Genomic DNA, 23,267 nt, shown 5'->3' with positions numbered 1-23,267 from the left:
GGGTCCCCGTTGATCGGAAGAAGAATCGGTGGAGCTTGAGGCTCGAATTGACCAAAAAAATTGTAACGCTCACCTGACTCCCACGGAGGCGCTGGCCTGGTTCGCGCTGCTGTGACCTCTTCTAAGGTGATGCGCAGGGTTCGGAAGACGGACTGGACCGGGCCCCCAAATCTGGCTTGTCTGGCTCGCAGAAGTATCCTTCTGTAGGCGAAAATAGGGGATTAACTGTTTGCGGGGTAATGCAATCAGCCTCCCACTTTCCCCTCTCACCCTCCTCGAAACCCTTCTGTGATTCCTCGTAGCATCTCACCTTAGGGTCTGGAAGGACGAGCTCTCCATCTTGCTTCTGATGCAGGGGCGCGTTGGTATCCAGTTACTTCACTGGATTTTCGGATTGGTGAGAACCAAACTTGCTTGGCTTCCAGGTAAGTTTTTTGATAAGAGGTTCCCCTTGTGTCCATGCATCAATGTACTAATGATAGTGTCTTTTTCCCCATAGGGGCCGGGGTCCGGAAATGCCAGGATGTGGCGCGGACCCGAAATGAAGAGGGAATGAATCAACAGGTAAGTCTTAACATTGAGATTTAGCTTTCCTTATTCCCTTCTCTCTCTCACCTTTTGTTCTGGTCTTTTTCTCCCTAGGCGCTGGGGCGTGACTGCGAATCCGGATGATCGCTGCTGAACATGGAGGCGCCCAGTAAAGGTGAGTAGAATGCGGCGCTGCAGCGATCGACGCGATGAGCTTTTAAATAAAAGTCTTCCTTTTCAGGATTGTCGGCGAGATGTCTCCGGGATGCGGGTTTAGCAGGCAAGGACTTTTCCTTCCTCTGTTCTCTTCCTTTGCAGGTGATCCAGGATGCTGGCAGGCGTGGCAGAAGTCAGGATGCAGGAGCAGACACGGTGAGCGTCCAGCTGCTAGATGCAGAACAACGCGAAGCATGTGTGGCTGTTCGGATGGGGTTTAAATAGCCTTGGAAGAAGTTCCAGGTATGTATCCTTCCTCCAATCAGGTATGTATCCTTCCCCGACCACGCCCGGATGGTAAATTAGTCCCACAGGTAAAGTAGTTCCTTTCAGGCCTCAAGGAGGCCAGGATCCTGCAGCATGGTCTGCATCAGGTAAGTGCACCCAAGCACATCCATAATGAGCCTGGTGCCTATGGCGCCAGGAATGATGTCTTTTATGAGCCTGGCGCCATAGGCGCCAGGACACTGTCCAAAGGGCCGCAGGGCTTGAACCGGCTCCCCGGGAGCGGGCATCATGACAAAAATAAGAGAAACTCTTCGAAAAAAAGCAATACGCAGTAAAAGCTTGAGAGCTACAGCACGAGGACTCCCAACACTTGAACGTGCAGTACAAATCTGAAGATGGCTGCCAGAGAAGGGCCTTAGGTAGAGGGAAGTCATTGGCTGAGGGCAGCATGACCCAGATACTAGTGATTGGTTACTAGTAGAACGACAGTTCAGAAACGAAACTTAAACTGATTTTTTTCTCTACCGAGGATTCATAGCCTGACGACGGGGAATATTCATGAGCATGTGAATCCATGCCAGACCCCATGCTGGAGAATATGGCAAGTGGGAACCGATCGATTGAGGCACAGAGACAATATATCGCAGAGGCTTCTTTACCCCAATTGGCCCAGGAAGACAAGGAAGCATTGGATGCCCTGATTCGACAAGAGGAAGGGGAGGCCGTAATCAAATCATTGAAACGCTGCGCCCCGGGCCCAGATGGTTTCTCGTCCAGAATCTATAAACTCTTTCGACCCCAGCTCCAGGCTCCCCTGACGTCCCTAATTAACACGTTTCGAGAGACAGGAAGTGTTACCCCCTCAATGAAGCACTCCACCACAATCCTAGTGCTAAAGCCAGGGAAGGAGCCGAAGGATTGTGCCTCATATAGGCAAATCGCGCTTATGAATATAGACACCAATACTTACTCTAAGGTGATGGTGAATCGCTTAGCCACTCTCCTCCCGTAGCGGATTAATCCCGACCAAACGGGATTCAATCTAGGTAGGAAAACTGGGGATAACATCAGAAGGGCGGTGAATCTGATGAATGGGCCACTGAGAATAATGAGAAATTGGCCCTTCTCACCCTGGACACTACAAAAGCATTTGACAGGGTAGATTGACTGGAGACATTCGTTTTTCGCCCCCAGTTCAGGAGCGCGATAGCCTACAACTATTACGCCCTGAATGCCTCACTCCAGGTAAACAGTAAATGCTCGCCTCCGATCCCCCTCACATGCGGCACACGACAGAGAGGCCCCCTTTGACCCCTTCGATTCGCACACATTATGGAACCAATGGCTCAACATATATGGAGGAATGAGACAATCCAGGGCCTGGCAGTACAAGTCTCTCCTCATAAAATCTCATTATATGCCGATGATGTGCTCTTATCTATTACCAACATAATCTCCTCTTTACAGGCGCATTGGGAGAACTCAGAGCGTTTGGTCAAGTAGCAGGGTTTGACATTAATTTTGGGAAATCTGGGGGTCGACCTCTCTACTAGTGAGTGGAGTGCTATCCGTGGCATCTGCCCGATCCGCTGGGACACGTCTGCTATAGCATATCTAGGGGTGCGCCTAACGGCTGCTCCAAAAGGCATGTATGGGGGTAACGTTCCCCCCCTGGTTAAAACACTAGAACAGGATCTGGAACGATGGGCGGGGCAAGAAATTTCATTGATGGTCGGATAACTGCCGCAAAGATGAACCTACCCCCCCCCCGCCTGTTATATTGTTGTGTATCCCTCCCAGTGCAGATTCCAAAGCCTCTTCTCTTCTAGAAAGGCTTCAGCGTAAATTGCTGGGCTTTATTTCAGGATCCTGAAGAGGGTAATGATGGGGGGCTCCAGATTGGGAGGCTTGGGGGTCCCAAACGTGCTGAGGTATGCTGAAGCAGCCCAACTAACCCATTTGCCCACGTGGTCGGCTGAGCCTCTGACCCCAAGATGGATGGAGATAAAACAGGCGCATTGTCCCCTACCCCTGCGCTTCTTACCCTTTATCCCTCATTCATCACAGAAGCGATGGCCTCACCTGCTGTCATCGACGAAACTCACCCTGAAGGTGTGGGCTGGGGTTCGCCAGAGGTTGAAGGTTGCACGGGGCATAGGTCCACACTCTCCAGTCTTCGGTAATCCCGACTTTGCTCCGGGCATCCCATCAGGAGTATTTGGGAGCTGGAAAGAGGGAGTCCTGCGTACATTGGGCCAGTCATTCGAGGAGGGTCAGCCACTCACATTTGAACGATGTAAAAAAAAGAGTTTAAACTCTGGGAGAAGGAAATATTCTCTTATGTCCATCCGAAATTTGATTACACACCCGGATATAAAAGCGAGAGCCACCCGACCCCTGAGCCCACTGGAACTTAAAATGGGGGACGACACGTATAAAGGGGGGGGGCAGGGGTGGATCTCGAAATGATATAGACTGATGAGTGAAGACCTCTTGTCTCTGCATCACCCGGAATATATGGCTCGCTGGGAGGCGGACTTAGGCTCCCAACTAGACAATGTATCCTGGTTGGAAATATGTGCTAGAGCTTGCGCCTCATCTAAATGTGTGACAAACAATGAGTGTGTTGAAATTTCTATTCCGGTGGTACTATCCGCCAGTACAAAATTCACCACTTCCCACCACTTCCAGGGCTTGTCACCCCCCTACTTGTTTGCGAAAGTGTAGAGGCCAAGGTTCGTATTTCCATATGTGGTGGGATTGTCCCCCGAGACACACCTTTTGGGAGAACGTAGTACAATTGATTCATGAGATCACGAATAGCCGCCTACCGCTGTGCCCGAAAACGATCATGTTGGGTGCTCCATGCAACAAGATATACCCAAAGTCGGGAGCCCGAGCAAAGTTAATAACCCACCTGTTGCTGGCAGCACTTATCACCATAGCCCGGTGCTGGGAAACGGTGGAGGGCCCGGATTTAGGACGATGGTGGATCAAGGTCTGGGTAGTTCTAGTGGCCGAAAGAATATCGGCCGCAAAGGAGGGAAAGTTGCTTTACTTCCAGGCAGTGTGGTCGACATTACTTGAATTCGACCAACAATTCCCGGCCCTGACCTTCAAGCCACGTTTGGTGAGACTTTATTTGGGTCAAAACGAGACAATGGAGAGTGAGGGGGGTGGTGGGTGATGAGAAACACTGAATGCCAAGGGGGAGCGAGAGGGGGAAATTGAACAAGCTTGATTATTAGCTATCGCTAAAGCAACTGTGAAGTATTTTCATGTGATGTTGTTGCTCCAAGTGTGAAAATTAATAAAAATATGTTTAAAAAAAACAAAGTAAAATATCAAAAGGAAAACAGTTTCCCAGTACAGAAGGTCTCAAGGTATAGTCAGTTTCCCCATGATAAAAAGAGCAAAACAGCCAGGGAAGTGGAGCTGAAGGCTTCACTTCTCTGTAAAAAGTCAGGACAAGGTGTAAAACAAGCAAAAGGTTTGTGGGTCCACAGTATATGGAGGGAAAGTTGCCTAAAAGATAAATGTTTCCTAACACTGCACATGGCCAACAGCAGACGTCTCTCCAAGCGTGGCTGAAGAAGACCTTCCAGAGCAGAATCCATTGATGTAGGGATGCTGAAATTCGTCAGGAAGGTGACTTATCTCACATTCTGGCTACCACCTAAATCCTGGCAACGAATGTGGAACAGTGACGATTCTACAGAGATAGCCCAACTAGAGAGCTGGTCAGTCCACTGGATGGTCCAGGGACACCTCTGAAGGCTCAGGTTAGCTGGACAGTTTGAAATAGGCTGGTGTCAACAATCCTAGGGATGAAGCACTGCTCAGGGCCTTTGTAGATCAGTAGTCCACCACCACTTCACGGGCTAATCAAAGGCCATCTTCGGGAGTCCTCTACGGATATTCAGCAGGCTGCTTGTCTACACAGAATACATGGCTCCAACACTGATCTGAATAAATGGCTGCAGGAGTCCTCTTCTTACCCTAAATCCTGGCTGGGTGGGTTTTATTCATGCGACACAACCAGACTCTCTGACACCACTGATGTGGAGTGGTACCAGACAGTTACACCCTCTTCCTGAGCCACACACAAACAAAGGCAGCACTAGTGCATGATCTTATATGGCATTTCCTGTCCTGAGAAGGCAGGAAGAAGGCCAAACAAAAATACGGCCAAAGAATATGCGAACAACTCGTGGCACAGCCCTTTTAGGGCACTAGCCATCTTTAGTAGCCATTCGTGCACACTAAACATAGCACAAAAATGGTAAAAAGGTAATTGCTGCCACCAGTGTGCCTTTAGGCGCATATAAAAGTAACTAAACATCCCAAGTTTAAAAGACTAGGTTGATACAAAAGTATCCCCACTGCACTGCATATTAAGATGCGGTGTGCACTATTAAAAAGTTACCAAAAAGGTGAAGAGACAAAAAGGAAAAGATAGTTTACCAGTACTGACCAGGATGAATCTGATTAGGTCATCAATCCTTTCCCTGAGGTAGCCTCTTCCTCATGTGGCCAGGGGACGGCAGCCGCTACCTTATCCTGACCCTGTGGGCAGCTATTTAAGGGAGGACCACATGGGGGAAGGCAACCTTTGGGGCATAGGTTTTAGGGGATTTTTTTCTACAGTCCCACCTGGAGGTAAGACTTTAGTAAACTATCCCAGTGGTTTGTAGATCCTCAACTCTTAGTATCAGTCTTTACTACTGCTGGAAGCTTGGAAGAGTGGCCTGCAGTCAAGCTTATCTTAAGGGGATATAAAAATATACATGTATTCTATTTACACCAAATTCGCTTGATATACTTTATACATTTACAGTAGAACACTTTGGAATACTTTCAGATACTTTTCAAAGGACACTTCTTAGTTTGTGATTGTTTGCAGTTACATTTGTTACAATGTTAGAAAGTGAAAAGACTGCTATTGTATCATCGGTAAATGCGCGCACTCGCAGTACTCAGCAGAAATACGTGCAACATTTAATCTGCATGCACATACATCTATGTATTTGTACTTTATTTAAGTACTTTTGGTTGAAAATGTTCAAGCCCTTTACACTATATCAAAATAAAACCGTATACAAATAACAGCAAATACAACTATATCAATTTCAATATGCAGTTCAAATGTCATCTTCATGTTTAAAACATCAGTATGTACTATAATATACATTTGTTTCAATAAAATGTATCATCTTGTGTTCAAATTTAGAGAAAACTAAAAGCCTTTCAGCCGCTAACTGCCATAAGTGATAGGCAGCCGCAGCAACCACCAGTGACTCAGCACTGAAGATCATACACCAAAATTAGTCAGCTGATTGGCGCTTAAATTTGCAAAAACCTTTCTCGTACTAAGCTCTTCCCATTGGGTGAGAATGTCCCGTGGGGTCTCCACTTGTTTGCCACATAGCCTACAGAGTAGATCTTTCCTCGGAATGCCCACCCAAGCACCCGTATTTTTTAGAACAAGTCGAATATGAAGACAAACAGATAAAATAAATCTAATCAATGCATGTAAATGAAGTTTGGTGCGATAACTCACTAGTAAGTCTATGTAAAAACCTTGATGTGAGTACCTACGTAGATTAGCCAAACGGTTTAGGTTTAATGCCTAAGAAATGTAGTGCAATCTTGACTTCTTTACCAATTTAGGTAAAATGAAGTCCAGCCAAGACTCCGGCACACTGTCCAAACCTATTTCAATAAAGTGTTGAGTTACCATCCCTTCCAATTCCCTGTACCATACACTTTTACAGAATAGACTTGAGTGGTTGACAGCCAGGCTTAATAAAGTATCTTCCTCCAGGCAACCATGATGGATTTTCGGCCAAAATGTACAAGCATAAGTGTTCCAAAGTGATAGGAGAGAAGGCAAGCCTAGTTGGAGTTGTATAGCTTCCACAGGCACCATCCCTGGCAGCCAAGTAAAGACCGAAATATTTTGGCCTTCAGCCTGGGAAGCCAGGCGATCGCCTTCTCCGGAAAAACTTCCAGCGTGTATAGTATGCCCGGACAATTGAAGTCCTATAGGCGTTGATCTTCGCCTCGATAGAATGACCCCCATAGGCATCAATAATCTTTTTAATTGTCAACCACTTCTGCCATGCCTTAAGCGAAATCCCCTTGGCCAAAAATGTTGACAAGGTAGTTGCTCTAATAAAGATGCAGAGATATTTATATTCCTCAATCTGCTTTAGTCGAACACCCCCTAAAGTCCAGAAAAATGACAGGGCACCATATGCCCTTTTACCAATCGTCCTGGTCTTCGTTTTTATGGCATTAGGGCAGAGACTATCCTCACGAGTAAATGTGTGTAGGGCATCTAAAGAGCGTTGAAGACTGACAGCTGTGCGACCTAATAGAACAGTGTCGTCCGCGTAGGTAAGCCATTTAATAAAGTCACTGGAATAACGAGGCGGATTGTTCTTGGCAGCCTTCAGCGCAAGGACTAACTCAGGTATATAAAATAGTAGAGGTGTAGAAATTCAACCTTGCTTAAGCCCTTGGTTGGTAGTAAAGGGTTTAGAGAATACCTCATACTGGGACATTCTAACCCTAACTTGCGTATCGTTATATAATGATTTAATAAGGCATAGTAACAAGGGGTCTATACCCCATTATGGCAATTTTTACGAGAGTTTAAATCTTAAAACACTGTCAAAAGCAACAGAATAATCTATGAAACACAGGTATAATGTGGTTCCAGGGTGGCACTGCATGTCTGAAATTAACGATAAAAGGACCCAGATGGAGTGAGTGGTCCTGCAACCCTTTCTAAATCCAGTCTGTTGGAAATTCAGCAACCCCCTCTCCGTCACCCAGGAGGAACGATGATTCAATAGTATATTTGCAAATAATTTGGAGCTACAATCCAACATTGTCAAAAGCCTATAATTTGATGGTTGGTCGTGTGGACCTTTCTTATGCACGGGTATTAAAATCAAACATTTCCAGGAGCAAGGGATTATCCCAGTTTCACATATCTGCAGAAATAAACATAACAATGAAGCCCAAAACTAGGGATCACTCTTGAGGACAGCATTGCAAAGGCTAACAGGGACATTGGCCCCAGAAGCCTTGGTCTTAGCAATGATACCAACCATGTCTGCCTCCTTTATATGTGGGCAAACCAGCGAGTCATGCATTGTGTTGGGAGTCTCCATAAATCTGGGTCACGGGTCCCACCATTACGTGCGCTCAATAAAAATACTCCAATTCTCCTCTTATATACAGCAGATTTCCTTGGCAGTGCTGCCAGATCCATGGCTACATATGAGGTGCCAACATTTCTTAGAATCAAGTCCTAGTCAGACAATTGATGAATTTCCAACCAACAGTGTTCTCTGAAAATCTGTAGCTCTGCAATCATGTCTGGCGGCAATCATTCTTATTTTGTTCCTCAGGTGCAATGTAGGGCTTCTCTTGGTTCTCCTCACTAATGAGTTCCGCTCCTTCCTCTTTTTATCAATACCAAGATCGAACCTTACTCCTGGCTTGCCTATATGTTTGCTTGTCACTTGGTGCTTGTGATCCAATGGACAGTATAAATCCAGCAAATTCTCAAAATCCCAGTTACAAGTCCTCAAAATGTCAACCCAATTAAAGCCACAACCCATTAAGGTAAATTAAAATGTTTGTATATTAGCTGAGATCCAGCGTAACCTATTTCCCTGGATATTAACCGTTGGGTTACCAGTCAAAATATGGCAGGGTTGCCGAGGGGACCCGAGCAATTCATAGAAATAATGACATGGTCGCTAGAGGCCGGGAGGGTGGTCCTAAGCTCAGGACGATGTTTAGAAATCTGAGGATTGTGTATTATAAACACAGTCTACATTGAAGTCTCCCGCAAGAAGGATACCACCCTTAGGGAATAAAGTGAGACAATTTCTAAAAGTCTCTGTCCCAACTTCAATCAGTTCTACTGTGGAGTCACCTCACGGCGGATCATACAAAGTTGCCACTAGGGTAACCCCTGGGGCCAAACAATGAGTTGCTGGCGCGGACATACAAAAGGTTCCTGTGGGATCTGGTGGCAAGGAATTCAGAAATGTTGAAAATCAATTTGACACCAATACATAGCCCATGTTTCAGGCACCCTTTTTGTGGGCACACAGATGGGCGAAACAATACAACATAACCATCCAGGTCATAAGAAGTGGTTAGCCAAGTTTCCTGTAAACAGAAGAATGGAGCCCTTATTAAAACATCGACGGAATCCTGGTTGTTGAGAAACGAACGGTGGCCCCTGGTATTCCATGATAGCAGGTGTATAGACCCAGCCTCCACGAGGGTTGCCGGTCAGCATGGCATTTGCATGACATGAAACCAATTCCCTTGCTGCCTCTCCAGCACCTATTTAGCAGCATTTCGCTTTGGCCCAAGTGATGGCTGAATGTACTGAGAATGCGCAAACTGAATCATTTTGCAAGGACGGTTGGAATACTGAAATCTCAAATCCCAGTTCCAGCAATAACTTTGCATTTTTACTTATGCGCTCCACTACAATGGGAGAAAGAAATGTTGGCAAAACCCAATTAGATGAACTATCAAAGGTGGGTAATTCCAACTTTTGGAAATAGTTATGTAATAGTATGGAAGAAATAGTGCAAAGATCCTGGATGAGATGAAGCAATTTCAATTACCAAGTGCGATTCAAAAAGGGGTTAATTGCTGTATGGTTTGTCTCAACGAATTGGATGTGCAATAAATCCATGAACCAGGCGGAATCCGATTTGGGTCCCAATATATAATTTGTATTAGGCAGAAGTGACTCAGTCCGTGCCAACCAGCTATCATGTTTCCGCGGTGCATGAACTTTCAAGCGGGAAGTGAAGCACTATTTCTAAAACTATATAGGCGTGTAGACGGTCCCTGAATTTCCTGAACCGGGGCTCGTAGGCAATTACAGCAAGACAATGAAGAACGCATCGCAACCCCAGGAGCTGTACTTGATGTAGTAAGTGGGAAGTATGTGCTAGATCTTTGAGAAGAAAGAACAAGAGGGGGAGGGTGGAAGAGGCTATGAGTAAGGCTTGTTCTGGCACAGCCTCTAGGTTGGTGGGTGCCACCAATAAATGTGACATGGATTGCGGTACAGGCTCCACCATTAGGGGGTCTAAACCACCTATCCAAAGGGCCCTGGAGGTGGACCCATCTAACTGATCCATCCCCCATAACCTTAGTGAGGATCTCTGCATTCCCCCGAAGAGGTAGGTAAGTGGCATTTTCTCTATTTGGCTACCTCACTAAATGGAACTGCTTGCTTACTCCTCCCATCTTTAAGTTGGGGCCTCAGGGTGACGAGGGGCACAATGTGTATGCTGCTTACACTTAGGGGGACTGTTAAGAGAAATGTCTATGCATAACACTTCCAGCGCACAGCTCTCCGAGTCTGCCACAACATAAGCTGTTCCTTGCTGTAATTCCACTCGAAATGACGATGATGATGCCTGAGAATGAGTTGAACCTTCCACTGCGAGCGTCAGATCTACCGCTGTGTCAGATCTGGAGCGTAGGTTGGCATCAGTAAGACGAAGGGAGGCAAGTATCAATACAAGAGACTGTTCCGCAAACTGGATATCAGAAGAAGCAGGGTCAGTGCTATACAAAATAATTACATCAACCACTTTACCCACAACTTCCTTCAGACCTTGTTGCTCAGCCGCCATGTTGCTGCATAGTTGGAACGATGTGTCAAATTTTGATTCCAGGACCCCCAGTAGATCAAGATGAGGTGCAACAACACCATCAGCCGGAGCTCCCTCCTCAGAGTCACTTTTCGCTGGATGACAATTTTGATGTTGTGAGTAACTTCTCCAAGTCAGGTCTGAGGGATACATTTGTTCCTATAATGTTGTCATGATTAAAATCCTTTGGACCCATAGAGCTCCTTTGGATAACCCTGCAGAGCTTTAATTAAGAGCTGTTTTTTCAATTGAAATGTTAAAGCGCACATGCTTGTCCTCTTTTTCAGTGCTGGGGTCAAGAATAAAAGAATCTTGATCCGCCCCTTTAGCGGACGCAGTATTTTCAAGGTAATCCTTTATTTTTGGCTGGAGTTAATACACAATATGCATTGCCTCCCTTTTGTCTTTTTTGCTCTGGGGTGACGAGTTTAAATTGCGCGTTTTGCTTTGTGGGCTCCATGAGCGCTTTCCTGTTTGGCGATGGGTGAAAATTTAAAGCAAAGGGAGTGAAGGAGTCAGGCCCTAGACAGCAGGCTCTGTACCCCCAAGTCCCCTCAGACAAGTCAGTCCATCAGCTGTAGTGCTCAACTGAAGTCCCAGTAAACAGCCACCGCTCACCGCTCCGCCAGCAGCCTGACAACTTTCTGGCGCGTTCTTCCCTGATTCCAGGACCAAAGCACCAAACACTCACTGCCCTGCACTGTGCACACTGTGCTGCTTCCTGTTTTAAAGGGCCAATGTGTGCACAGAAGGGCATGTAAGACAGAGTCCAACGTTGCAGCGTCTACACTAAGTAACAGCAAACACTCAATGCACCACACTCTGCGTGATCATACTAGGTGCTTGTCGCTTCGGCATAAATTACAAAGATTGCAGTTACGTGGAACAGAGGAAAAATAACTAGTGGGTTGAATAATCTTTATAGATGACACAGGCTTACCGCAAGACTTGGTTAACCCACCACTTTCCTTGCGGGGCCACCCAGCACTCCCACAACTCCCAAACCACACTCCTGGTCCCTGGGGTGCTGCAGACTCCAGGCTTCCAGCAAAACACTTATGCACACTTCACTAAGTTTGCAGATTTGAAAGGGAAAGCAGCTCCTTCCGTTTTTTGAATCCGACTCCACCTCTGACTCTCAACTGAACAATGAGTCCCCAAAGCAGAGAAATCTGCCGACCTTTAATACAAAACACTTTTCCACACTTCCACATAGAAAGTGACTGTAGGGAAGGAAAATGGTTAGTTAGTGTAATACTAGCAAAGTTCAAGTTTCGAGAGCGGTTTCCTTCGCACAGCAAGTCCTAAGTCCAAAAACCCAACCCTAGATAAAGGCAGTTCGGAGACGCTCAAAATCTTGACAAGCAGCAGAATATGAAGAATTCCTGTGGATTTCCTCAACTCTGTAGTCTTTTAAGATACAGCAAGTTAACACCTAACGATGGAGACCCTGTAAAGGACTCGATAAAGGGACACAAGTAGCAGCTTGGGTCTGAGGTAAGAGGGGGATACCCTGGACACCTCTGAGTGCACTCCAACACTCTGGAGCGACTTCACAGATTAAGGTAAGCAATACCTTTTTCCCCACAGTACCTTAGGTTTGAAGAAAAGGATTGTGGCTGGATTCTCTTCAATGTGACGGTGCTGGACTTGGCCTCCGGATTCCTTGGTCAGATGAAAGGCAGGACAATGGACAGGATCTCTCAGCAGCAGCCTCAAAGGAGAACCTGTAGCACAGCTTTCATCAACTTCTTGGGTCACTGTGGATTTGGCGCCTTTTCTGCAGCACCAACAAAGGCGCAATACGACCGGTCAATCTTCTTCACTTCCTGCAGTCCCGCACTCTAATGAGGGAGTCTGGGCGAGTTGGATCACATCGCTGGAGTGTCCTTCAGGGCTCAGCATAGATTTGGACGGATTCAGCCTTTCCACGATGATGCACTCGAAATGGGCAGCAGGTATTGGGGTTTCTCGGCTCTGGAAACTTACAGGACCTCAGCAGATGGTTCTAAACAGAGTTGGGCTTGGGATTGATTGTTCCCACAAGTGGAAGGGAAGGAGTCGTCCTCTTCAGAGTTCCTCTGTCGCACAGAAAACGGAGTCAGGACAGCAGTGATCACTTCACGGTGTTGCAAAGGGTCTGCAGGCGTCTCTGGCCGTCTTCTTCTTCGGTTACTTCAGCTTCCAGTCGTCAACTTGCTTTACACTCCAGAAGCCTCACCGTTTATACAGCTCCAGCACTCACTCCTCTGCAATCTTCCTCAGCAGTTTACAGAAAGAGGCGTTTGGGTGTCCAATCAGGACAGCCAGACCCCCGGTGGGAGCTGGTTCTATTCAGGCACTCTGCCAGACAAAGGACAGGGGGGTGGAAAACTCCTCCCTCACTTCCTGCCTGCCCAGACACTCTGGAGCCTAAGCGGGGACACCCAAGGGTTCCCGCCAAAGGCAAAACACACACACTGGCCTCCCCCTCACAGATGGTAGAAGAAGGGCTAACAAAGAGCAACCACGCTAGTAATGGTGAAAAAGGAAGGGAGGCCCCACGTTGGTACTTAGATGACCCTATTGTGTACTACTGAGGCTATGAACATAACCTGCGGTACATAAATTACACAATAGTTGGCAGAACACGTCCACTGCCACCAGCCATAACTAGGAGATTACCTATGGGACTAAAAAGTCACAGACGCAGAGAGAAGGGGGATACTGAATATCCCTGTGGCACTCCACCTAAGGTGGTGTGTGCCAATCTCTCAGGCTAGATCGTTTCAGAAGATATACCAAGTCTCTCTAGCCATAAGAACTGTAGTTACTCTAGGATAAAGAAAGGAATCTCAAAAGGAGGACCCTAATGTTCCCAGCAACAATGCCAGAAGGAGCGGTGTGCTGCAATAGTAAAAATACAGATGCCTTTAAGAGCTATGGAGGAAAATAGACTCCATAGTACAGGTAAAATACCAATAATAGAGTTCCAAATGACAGAGCCAATAAGAATGAATGAATGGAAAAAGGTGCCACTCATTCAGGATTAATGAAAAAGGTCCAGAAGTCCAGCAAAAAGTGCTCTGGGTCTCACTAGGAGAGGGGATGAAGCATACAAACAATAAGTCTTCTTAACAGGATGACATGACATCATCATGTAAGACATGGTATGCCCCTTTCCCTTTTAAGCATATTCCCACCATTCCTCATGCCTTGATGATTTATTGCCACAATCCCCTGCAACAACTTGCCAAATCTACTGACAGTACTCTTCAGTTTCAGATAACGAACAAAGTGACAGAAACTGAGACGAGAAAGAGGCAATGAGCAATGGTGATTAATTCCAATGAGAACCAACACCAGCAATCTAGTAGCTGGAAGAATCCGAAGTATGGAGTTTGTTTTCTTCTTCATCCTGGTACAGATCAAGGATACTGCGAGAAATGGAGATCCACCCGGCTAGGTGTTGCCAGGGAACTCAAGCGGTCACGTTGACAGGCGAGCATAGAAACCGGGAATGCGAAGACCAGCGGAAGTGCAAAAGATGAGGCGGCAAAACGGAGCGAGAAGGCAGCCCAGTGAGCAACATGCTCAGGGAGGCTTTGCAGAGATTGCAGCAAAGCAAGAGGAAGCAAGCCGTGCTTTCTGACAGCTTGGGAGCTGGGATGCCGACCAAGGACCGAATGCCTGCCGGAGGTGCCTGCAGGGTCAGAGAGAAGCAGCCTGTTCAGAGTCGGGAACGAGAGAGACTGCAGGAAAAAAAACGGTGAGGCCAGGGAAAAGGGTTGGCACACCGAAGCACACCGAAGCACTGTTGGGCAAAGTATCGGAAGGTCTGGGTACAGCAGTACAAACTGGGGGAAGACCAACAAGGGAAATCCAGTGGGACATTGTGTATTAAGACCTGGGCGGAGAGCATACCACGTATTTCTTGTGTATCAAAGTGAATGTACAAAATAAGAGAATTGGGCAAACGCTTTGTAAAGTCCTGGCAAGAGAGTATACCAGGCAAAGCCAAGTGTGGGGAATGAACTGCATAAGAAAATCCCAAGTAAGACACATGCCCTTTGGATTGTGTAATTACATTGAAGGTAGAAAGAAACCTTGGGAAGGGAGTCACTTCCCCAGGAGTGAATTGCAACACCAAGAGGAGGGAACTATCCTCTTGGTCTACAACGAACTGGATAATTTTTTAACTTTTATTTTGGTGGAGCGAAACCTGGGGGAGGGAGTCATTTGCTGGAACAGTGAATTTTAACAAGTTCAGACTTTTGTTGGATTTATACCTTTTTTTTAATTTTAACATTTTGTGCACTTTCAAGGCCAAAGACAATATTCTTTACAACTTAAGAGTTTTTTTTAGAATGTGAGGGCTGGGATAGGATTTCGGATACTGGATCTTTTTGCTTCGGACATCTTGGCACTGGACAGACCCTTAGTGTTGGTTGAGGTAGGGTAATGCCTCACTATCCCGAATATAGATGGTATTTCCCAACACATTTATCCATTCTACCATATAAAATCATAAGTGAACATCATTATAACACTTGAAATTGGTGTCATTGTGTGTCCTACAGACATGGTTCTGGCATCATTCCGTTCCACATTTACCCAACTTTAATGGTATGATGTCCAAATCAGCAATTCCTGAGGCAGGTGAAGTTTATTCACGGATGATGTTGTATATAAGTGACAATTTGGTTTGACTGTTTTTGTTTTTTTGGAACACTTTAAATTAGGGTCATTGTATATTGTATTTCATGGGTCTGGTGTAATTCCGTTCCCCATTTCGCCCACTTTAATGACATACTGTACAACTGCAATTACTAATAAGGCGTTTGAATACCATTCACTGATGGAAATGTGTATAAAGTGACGATTTTGTGTAACGTTTCATACGAGTCTGGTGGCATTCCGTTCCATATGTATACAACGCTGATGGTATACTGTCCGAATCTACAATTCCTAAGGCGTGTGAGGTTTATTAACTGACATTAACTGATGAAGTTGTGTGATGAACATGTTTAAGTGATGGTACCGTAACGCTTTGAATTGGGGTCATTGTATGCCCTAAAGGTAAGGGTCTGCTGTCATTCCGTCCCACATTTCTCCATCTTTGCTGGTATACTGTCCAACTTTCCAATTCCCCAAAGTGCGGGATGCAAACGAAGCAAGCCCTTAGTGGAGTATCCCTACAAGCGACCAAGCCGCTGTGTACAACGCGCAGCTGTCGCCAGGGGGGTCTGGGGTGGTTGGGCAAAGTCTATAACCAAAAACATGAGTCCTCTGTGTCCGTGTCTCATTCGTGATCCTCCCATGACAGTTCTAAGGACTGATCAGTTACCCTATAAAAACATGAGCAAATGGCCAGAGGAGTAAAGCTATGGGGTTCACTTTCCCGTAAGAAATCAAGACAGTTTCAATAGCAGAAAATCATTGGCGGACCTCTAACATCTTCACTGGAACTTTGGCACAAATCACTTACTTGATTTAGTTAAATTAAAGGACGTTAATTTGTGTTTATACTTATGTAATCAACAGTTTATTTGTCTCTCTTGCTACTGTTAGATACATTTTTCTAAAGTCCAACTGGCTTGGAATTTCATAAGACTTATCTCTTGGTATCAGAGACCCAACTCTTAACATAGGCCTGTACTACACAGGTTGGTAGAGTGGCTGGGCAGCCAGGCTGATCTTAGGAAGGAGTTATGTGAGCTGTAGAGCAGTACAAATAAATCAGTGCATACAAAGACGCAAGAAAACACTCAAATTACAATATATTTATTTATATATACACAAGAAAAACAATCAAATCTAAAATGCAGCAACTAACAATAACATTCAATCAAAAATGGAATCAATTTATAAAAGGAACAATAATCCAGATGAGTAACCTTTTCTATGCTTTACATATCCAGCACAGAGAGTGATGTCAGTTAAGGTCAATAACATCACTTATATGCATCACCTTTGCAAAATTAAGTGTGGATGGAAAGTTTAAGGTTAGGCCGAGCACAGCTAGCAACTGTTAATAAAAAGTACACTCTCCCAGAGGGATACAGGCAGTCAGTTCTCTAGCAATAAAAGTGTTCACAATTAAAACGTAAGGAGGTACCAGCATTGCCAAGGCCAGTAAGATCAAGACGATGGATCGTTGGGAAACCAGCACAGTCAAAGTCAAATGTCAGTTCCAGTGGTTCGTGTCTCCTTAACATCTGTCCTTCTCCACTCCCATCCCTGATACTCTCATTCCCTCCTCCACCTTCCCCTCTCCCCTGTTTTTATCCTCCTCTTCTTACCTCTCTCTCCCTGCTTCAGGTCCCCTTTCCTCCTCTCTCGACTTCAGCTTTTCCACTTCCTTCCCCTCTCCACCCCCTCTTTCCTCATTTATCTTGACTGGAAAATTGTTCTAATTGCTGTATTACTGGTTTGACTCATTTGTAATTGCTTCTACTGTTATTGAATTCTTGTTATAATGTAAATCGCTTCGGAGTAAAGCGCTATATAAACACAATAAACAAACATAAACATGAAGAAATCACAGGGGCTCAAGGGGAGCCTTCCTGTTCACACACTTGTTAGGCCTGCACACATGAGTTGAGATCAACTCCTACTTGTAGAAAAGAGCACTTCCCAAGTCTACAAGCACCAAAGAAAGGCAGTAAGTACAACCCAAGCCTCACAGTACCCTGAAGATGAAGAAGAAATTGTAGCTGGCTTCCTTCTAGGTGCAACGTTGAAGACCCTGATTCCTGCTCCTTGGTCATGGTGATGAAAGGGGGGACTTTTGGGAGGCTTCTGCGGCAGCACTCGAGAGAAGGGGTTGGCAGCAATGGATTCAGCTCAATTCAGCTGGTCTTTGTGCTTTTGGCGCCTTCTTCTCAGCGCCAAGAAGAAAATAATATCTCTGGTTGGATTCTCTTCGGTTACTCGGTCCTAAACTCTGATGAGGGTACTTCTGGTGAAGAATTCCTGCCTCTGGTGGCCCACACGGATGCCTGCAAAGTTTCAGCTGGGTTCAATCTTCGGAAGACGATGCACTCAATAATGGGCCAGGTACCCCGGTATTGGGATTCTGTGTGCCCAGGAAAGTCACAGGACGTTGGGGATGGCCCAAAATGAAGAAGGTCTTGAGGCTAGTTGGCCCCACCAGCCTAGGGGAGGAAGTTGTCCTGGCAGGTCTTACCTGTCGATTTGAAAATGGGGTCAGCACAGCTGCAGGTCTTCACCATTACTTCTGCAGTCCTGGAAGGGGCTGCTGGCTTCTCTGCTCGTCTTCTCCTTCGAATTCCTTCTTCCAGTATTTGACTGTCTATAGTCACAAAATCCTTATTTGCTGGAGCCCATTCATTCACACACATAGTGCTGTCAATCACCTGGGGGCCGGCTGTCCTTGAGGACAGCCAGGCACCCAGTTAGAACTGGTTTCAGTCAGGCATACCTACAGACAAAGGAAAGTGAAGTTTCGGGCGACTCCCTCACTTCCTTCCTTCCTTCCCAGACGTACTGGAGCTGGGGCGGCTTCCGGGCTGAAGCCTGCCAAAGGCAAAACTCACAAAGGGCTCAGATCTACCCTAAAGGATATAAGGAAAGATGAAAAGAAACTGACAAATGGAAAAATGGCAAAAAAGAAGACGGGGGTCATTTTGAGAAAATGGTCAACCATGGGTGCTGTACTGCAGCTAATGAATCAGCCTTCTAGTAACCTACACAAAAGGTAGTAAAAAGAACCACTGCCGACTGCCATTTAAGTTTAGGAAATGTAACTAAATGTTACATGAGAAGTGGAAAAAGAGTTACAATGTAAACCCTCAGGACCCAACATAAGGTGGTGGGTGCTGGACCCACAAAAGTTAAGTAAGATAAAAGGCATCTTACTATACTCCGGAACGGTAGTTCACACAAGAAAATGTATTTAAACATTAAGAGGGGTCCAAGGGTCTCTTCATTGACACTGCACCCAGGGTGCTGGGTGGCACTAAGCAAAAAGCAGATGCCTGTATTAAACATAGGGGGCTTACCAGACTCCCTAAAACAGTAAGAATTAAAATCTGAGTCAGAGAAAAAGAATGAGTGTTAAAAAGTTCCACTCACTCAGGAGATTAAAATCCAAAAAAGTGCTGGGGCTTTCTGTTTAAAGGGAATTAGCACAGAAACTGAACATTCTCCCCAACATGTTGCATACAATTATGTTTATGTCAGTTTTAAAACTTTATTTCATGTTTTGACTACTACTGCACTAAAGCCTAGGTGGGCAAACTGTTTTAAGATTAAAACCCAAATGATTTGTTAATGATTTTTTTAATGATCTAAACTAGCCATTGCTATCGCCCCAGTTCTACCCTGAACCCAGGCTAGCTTGCACATTTTTGGCCTCCGTACGAGGCTAAGGTACCCACTTGCTGCTGATGTGTCGCTCCACGGTAGGAAACAAATGGAATGGAAGTGCAGAGGGGATACCATCAGAGATCTGATACTGCATCAGTGTCAACTGGTGAAAAGGAGAGGATAGAAACATCATGAGTTCAGACAGTCACGTCTACGCCCTGGCAGAGAAATCAATGACATTTTCAAATTATTATCCTATTTCAAAACACTGACCCTGCTTAGAAGTGTGATAAGGGATTAATGAATTTTTCTTACTTCTCCTTGTGAAGGGTTTATCTTTAGAATCCTGTTGCTCTCAAACTCGTCCAGCTTCACAGACTCATGAAATAGACATTCATCAACACGGACAGCTGTACCATACCCTGAAACAGAGAGAATACGTCAGATAAAGGAGGACTCGGACAGAAAAGCCCTACTATGAACCTCCCAATATTAGGTGGCTGCCAAGTGTTTTAAAGGATTCAGGTTTGTATCTGGCAGCTGAGTTTGTACTTGGCTTATTATATACCTAGATGATGGGTAAAGCTGCACCTACCTGTTACCCTCTTCAATTGGTGGGACGGCTCCCAAAACAAATGAGAAGTAACATAGTCCAGAAGGTGGCGTGGAAGCTCTGATACAGCAATTTGTCAAAGATCACTTTGAAGGCAAAGCGCTGCTGGGATATGAGCCCTGCATCCTTCTCTGCTCAAAAAGGGATACCATGAGCGGTGATCCCACACCTCAAACCTAAGGGCCAGCTGTGTCGGATTCCTTCAAGATCCCTTTGTTCCTTTGTTTCCAAAAAACTTGCTGCTAGCGCTTGTGAATAACGATGAGGTAGAAGCACACGGAAACAGAGGCGAGTAACCAGTAGAGCCAGCAGGCCTTGGCCTACAAAAACGTTCTTAAACCAAGAGATCTTTATCCGAGGGCCCTGGGACTCTGAGGACTCTTGCTTACCTGATCTGCGCCAGTCTCCACCAACTGGCTACTCGGACTGCATTGCCAAGTAAATGGCATATGCAACGAACCACAACATCCAGACACTTATCACCATGATAATTTTAAATACTCCCTTTCTGTTGGAAAAACGTCCTTTTCTTCTTGAGTAGCGTATTTCCTCGAGAGCACTGACATTTGACTTGCAAAACTATTCATAAACCTTTTGGCTGCATGTGACTGCATATGTCCTTGACACTTCTGCATTGATTTCTATGGATCTATGTGATCACTGAGCTGAGTTTACTGCACTGGCTGAAAATGTCCCCCGCAACATCACCTAAACCCCCCAACATTTATTATTTATTGTACTGCAACCCCCACATACATATGCTGAGAAAAGGGGATAGAAAAATAGAGTCGCCATTTTCAGCCGGCACAGTAATGGTATGATCCTGATTTAAATGGGAGTCGGGATCTATGCTGAACCTAATTTGGCCAACTCTGAACCTGTTTGCTCTGGCTGCCCTTGAATTCTCCCAGTGAGCCTAACTTGGCAGGGTCATGGCCTACAAACTTTGCACTGCCAGCAGCTGGATTAACCTTTATTTATTGTCTTAATTTATTTTACTGTTATCCTATGTACTACACCGATCCCTTCCCTTTCCCCCTGCACTTTTTCCCCCTCTTCCCTGCACTTGCGCGATCTCAATGTGACCTGGCCTAGTAGGATAGTTGTCTCTGTCTCTCTTATGTTCCCCTCCCTTGCCTCGACGCGCCTTGAAACACTTGTGTATAGGCGCGTTATAAATGCCATAGCCTATCATATCATATCATATCAAACTACCCATTTCTGAAGTTACATATCGGAAACACTGAATTTCCGTTTCAAGTGGATTCCTTCCTCGCACAGATATTTTATCCCCAGCCCCAGCTGTCTAAGGAACCTTTTTCAGGCACTAGGGAGGCGAGGCACAGCTCTATGGCAGCTCCACCCAGTACCATTACGCGCCCTTATGCCAGGGCCAGCATATATATCGAGATGCCGTGCTGAATGACCAAAATCCTTTTTGTTCCGCAAACTGTAACAAAATCCAGTGGCGGCTGTTGAATTTTTCAACTCAAAGTGCGTACATGTTTGGGCTAAATAGGCAGTAGGGTCTGGGCGCAGCGAGGGAGCCCTTACCAAACGATGTGGGTTATCAGGGGTTCTGCCCAAAGAACATTTTTTAAATGTTGGGTTAAAGCTGTGAAAAATGTAGTAAAAAGTCACAGTTTGCAATCTGTTTCGTATGGTAGCACATGAAAAAACCAAAACGATGCAAGTCACCAAGAGTGCACAGGAGCATTTTCAAATGCATTTTTACGATGCCTATGCCCACAACATATGCCAGTAAATAAAACATTTTCATGCTGCTGTGCCAATAGATATTCATGCAAGTTGATATGATATAGGATATGACATTTATAGCGCGCCTACACACAAGTGTTTCAAGGCGCGACGAGGCAAGGCAGGGGAACAAAGGGAAGATAGGACAACGATCTTACTAGGCCAAGCGACATTGAGATTGCGCAAGTGCAGGGAAGAGAGAAGGAGAAAAGTGCCAGGGGAAGGGGATGAGGAGCAAGTGCTAGACACAGGATCAAAACATCGAAAAATCAGAAGTGCAGCCAGCAGGTGGCAGTGCAAGGGTTAAGTGTGGACAAAAAGTGTTAGAAAGTGCAGGTAGTGGGACTGTAGGGTTGCAGATACAGCCCCAAGTGCAGTGTGGATAGGAGGCAGTGCAGGAGTGCAACTGGGAGGGCAGGGAAATGGGCCCGTGGTCCAGAGGATAGCCAGGTAACCAGTGCAGTATCAGACAGGAGTTCAGCAGGGGAGAGGAAGAGAGAAGGCAGAAGCAAAGAGGAAAGTTTTGAGCTGTTTCCAAAACCGAAGATGGTTCTGCTCAAGTTTAAGACAGGAAGGGAGGCTATGCCAGACGGAGGCGCCAGCCCAAGCGAGAGATCTGCTCCCAACTCGTTGCTTGGAAAAGTGCCTGACCCCCAAGAAGTTGGAGGTGGAGAAGCGAAGAGCTTGAGTAGGAAGGTACTTCTGAAGAGAGAGCTGGAGATATTATGGTCTCAGGCCCCAGAAGGCCTTTGTGAATAATGCAAAAGGTATTAAACTTGATCCATGCATCCACTGGGAGCCAATGGAGAGATTTCAGCGCTGAAGAGTTGCGATCCCTGGACTTGAGGCTAAGGACCAGTCTTGCAGTCGTGTTCTGGATGAAATGCAGAGGACGGAGAGTAGAAGCGGGAATATTTAAAAAGAGGCTGTTACAGTAGTTAGGCCTACAGAGAACCAGAGCTCTGGATAAAGTGAGCATCTGGAGAAAAGAGAGGAAAGGAGGAATGCCTCTGAGGAGGTGCAGTTGGTAGTTTGCCTTCTTAGATATGTCGGAAATCTGAGGAGAAAAGGAGAGTGTGGAGTCAAAGATAACCCAGAGTATCTTAGCCTCACAGGTGGGAGCAGGAGGAGGGCCAAGGGAGGCCGGCCAGAAAGTGGCAGGAAAAGAGGGGTGCAGGTGTGCGATGAGGAGTATCTCCGTCTTACTGGCATTCAGGCAGAGACTGGGTCTCAGCAGCATAGCATTGGAAGTTGGAGCAGGGCGCAGCAATGTGGTGGGCGAGAGGTGCCAGGTATTGGTTGAACAACCAGGGAGAAAGGTTAGATCCCTGGCTGCACCAATATATGCCAATGTTACTATATATGGACTGCCAGTAAAAAAATGCTATACCACAGCAAGAAAGTATTTCCAGACTGGCTATATCAGCATAGGTCAGTGTACCATGTAATCACACTTCTGTTTGTTTTTACCATTGATGCACAGTACAAAATGCCATGACACACTAAGAATATATGGCCAGGCTAGAGCCACCAATGTAAGCAGTGGGTGTGGCTTGTCTCAGGAGTGAGAGGATTTATGTCTTTCCCGTACCTGGATAATTGGCACATTTGAGCTTGCATCCCAGACCTGGCTTCAGCACATTTGTATCATACATGCAGCCTATTGCACAGTTTCTTCTTAAACTTCAAGAATTCCCACATTTTCCATTCCAGTCTCTCAAATTAATCCAAGTGGTCTTGGATACCAGTGTGGATTAACCAATGTCACACTAATATTGATTTCACAATGGACATGAGCAATCAGGAAATACATTTCCTGGATTTGACCATTAAGCACCAACAAAGCAAACTTATCTATTCACTTTACAACGGATAGGAATACCTTATTACACTTCTCCAGTTTCCAT

General features: G+C 45.8%; 1 protein-coding gene across 3 annotated transcripts in view; it reads right to left on the bottom strand.

Moving 5' to 3' along the window:
* Nucleotides 1-23,267, bottom strand: part of AP4M1 (adaptor related protein complex 4 subunit mu 1) — a 585,491-nt gene that overhangs the window by 215,141 nt on the left and 347,083 nt on the right. For all 3 annotated transcript variants that reach the window (XM_069646421.1, XM_069646423.1, XM_069646422.1), the window contains 2 exons: nt 19,305-19,411; nt 19,061-19,152 (listed from right to left, as the gene is read on the bottom strand). In XM_069646421.1, the coding sequence (XP_069502522.1) occupies nt 19,061-19,152; nt 19,305-19,411 (199 nt within the window). The remainder of the gene's footprint in view (nt 1-19,060; nt 19,153-19,304; nt 19,412-23,267) is intronic.

Source organism: Ambystoma mexicanum, chromosome 1p, assembly GCF_040938575.1.
Source record: "Ambystoma mexicanum isolate Mex_15411 chromosome 1p, UKY_AmexF1_1, whole genome shotgun sequence".
Classification (NCBI taxonomy): Eukaryota; Metazoa; Chordata; class Amphibia; order Caudata; family Ambystomatidae; genus Ambystoma; species Ambystoma mexicanum.
The sequence above is the reverse complement of the archived record's forward strand: the minus strand, read 5'-3'. Positions and strand labels throughout refer to the sequence as shown.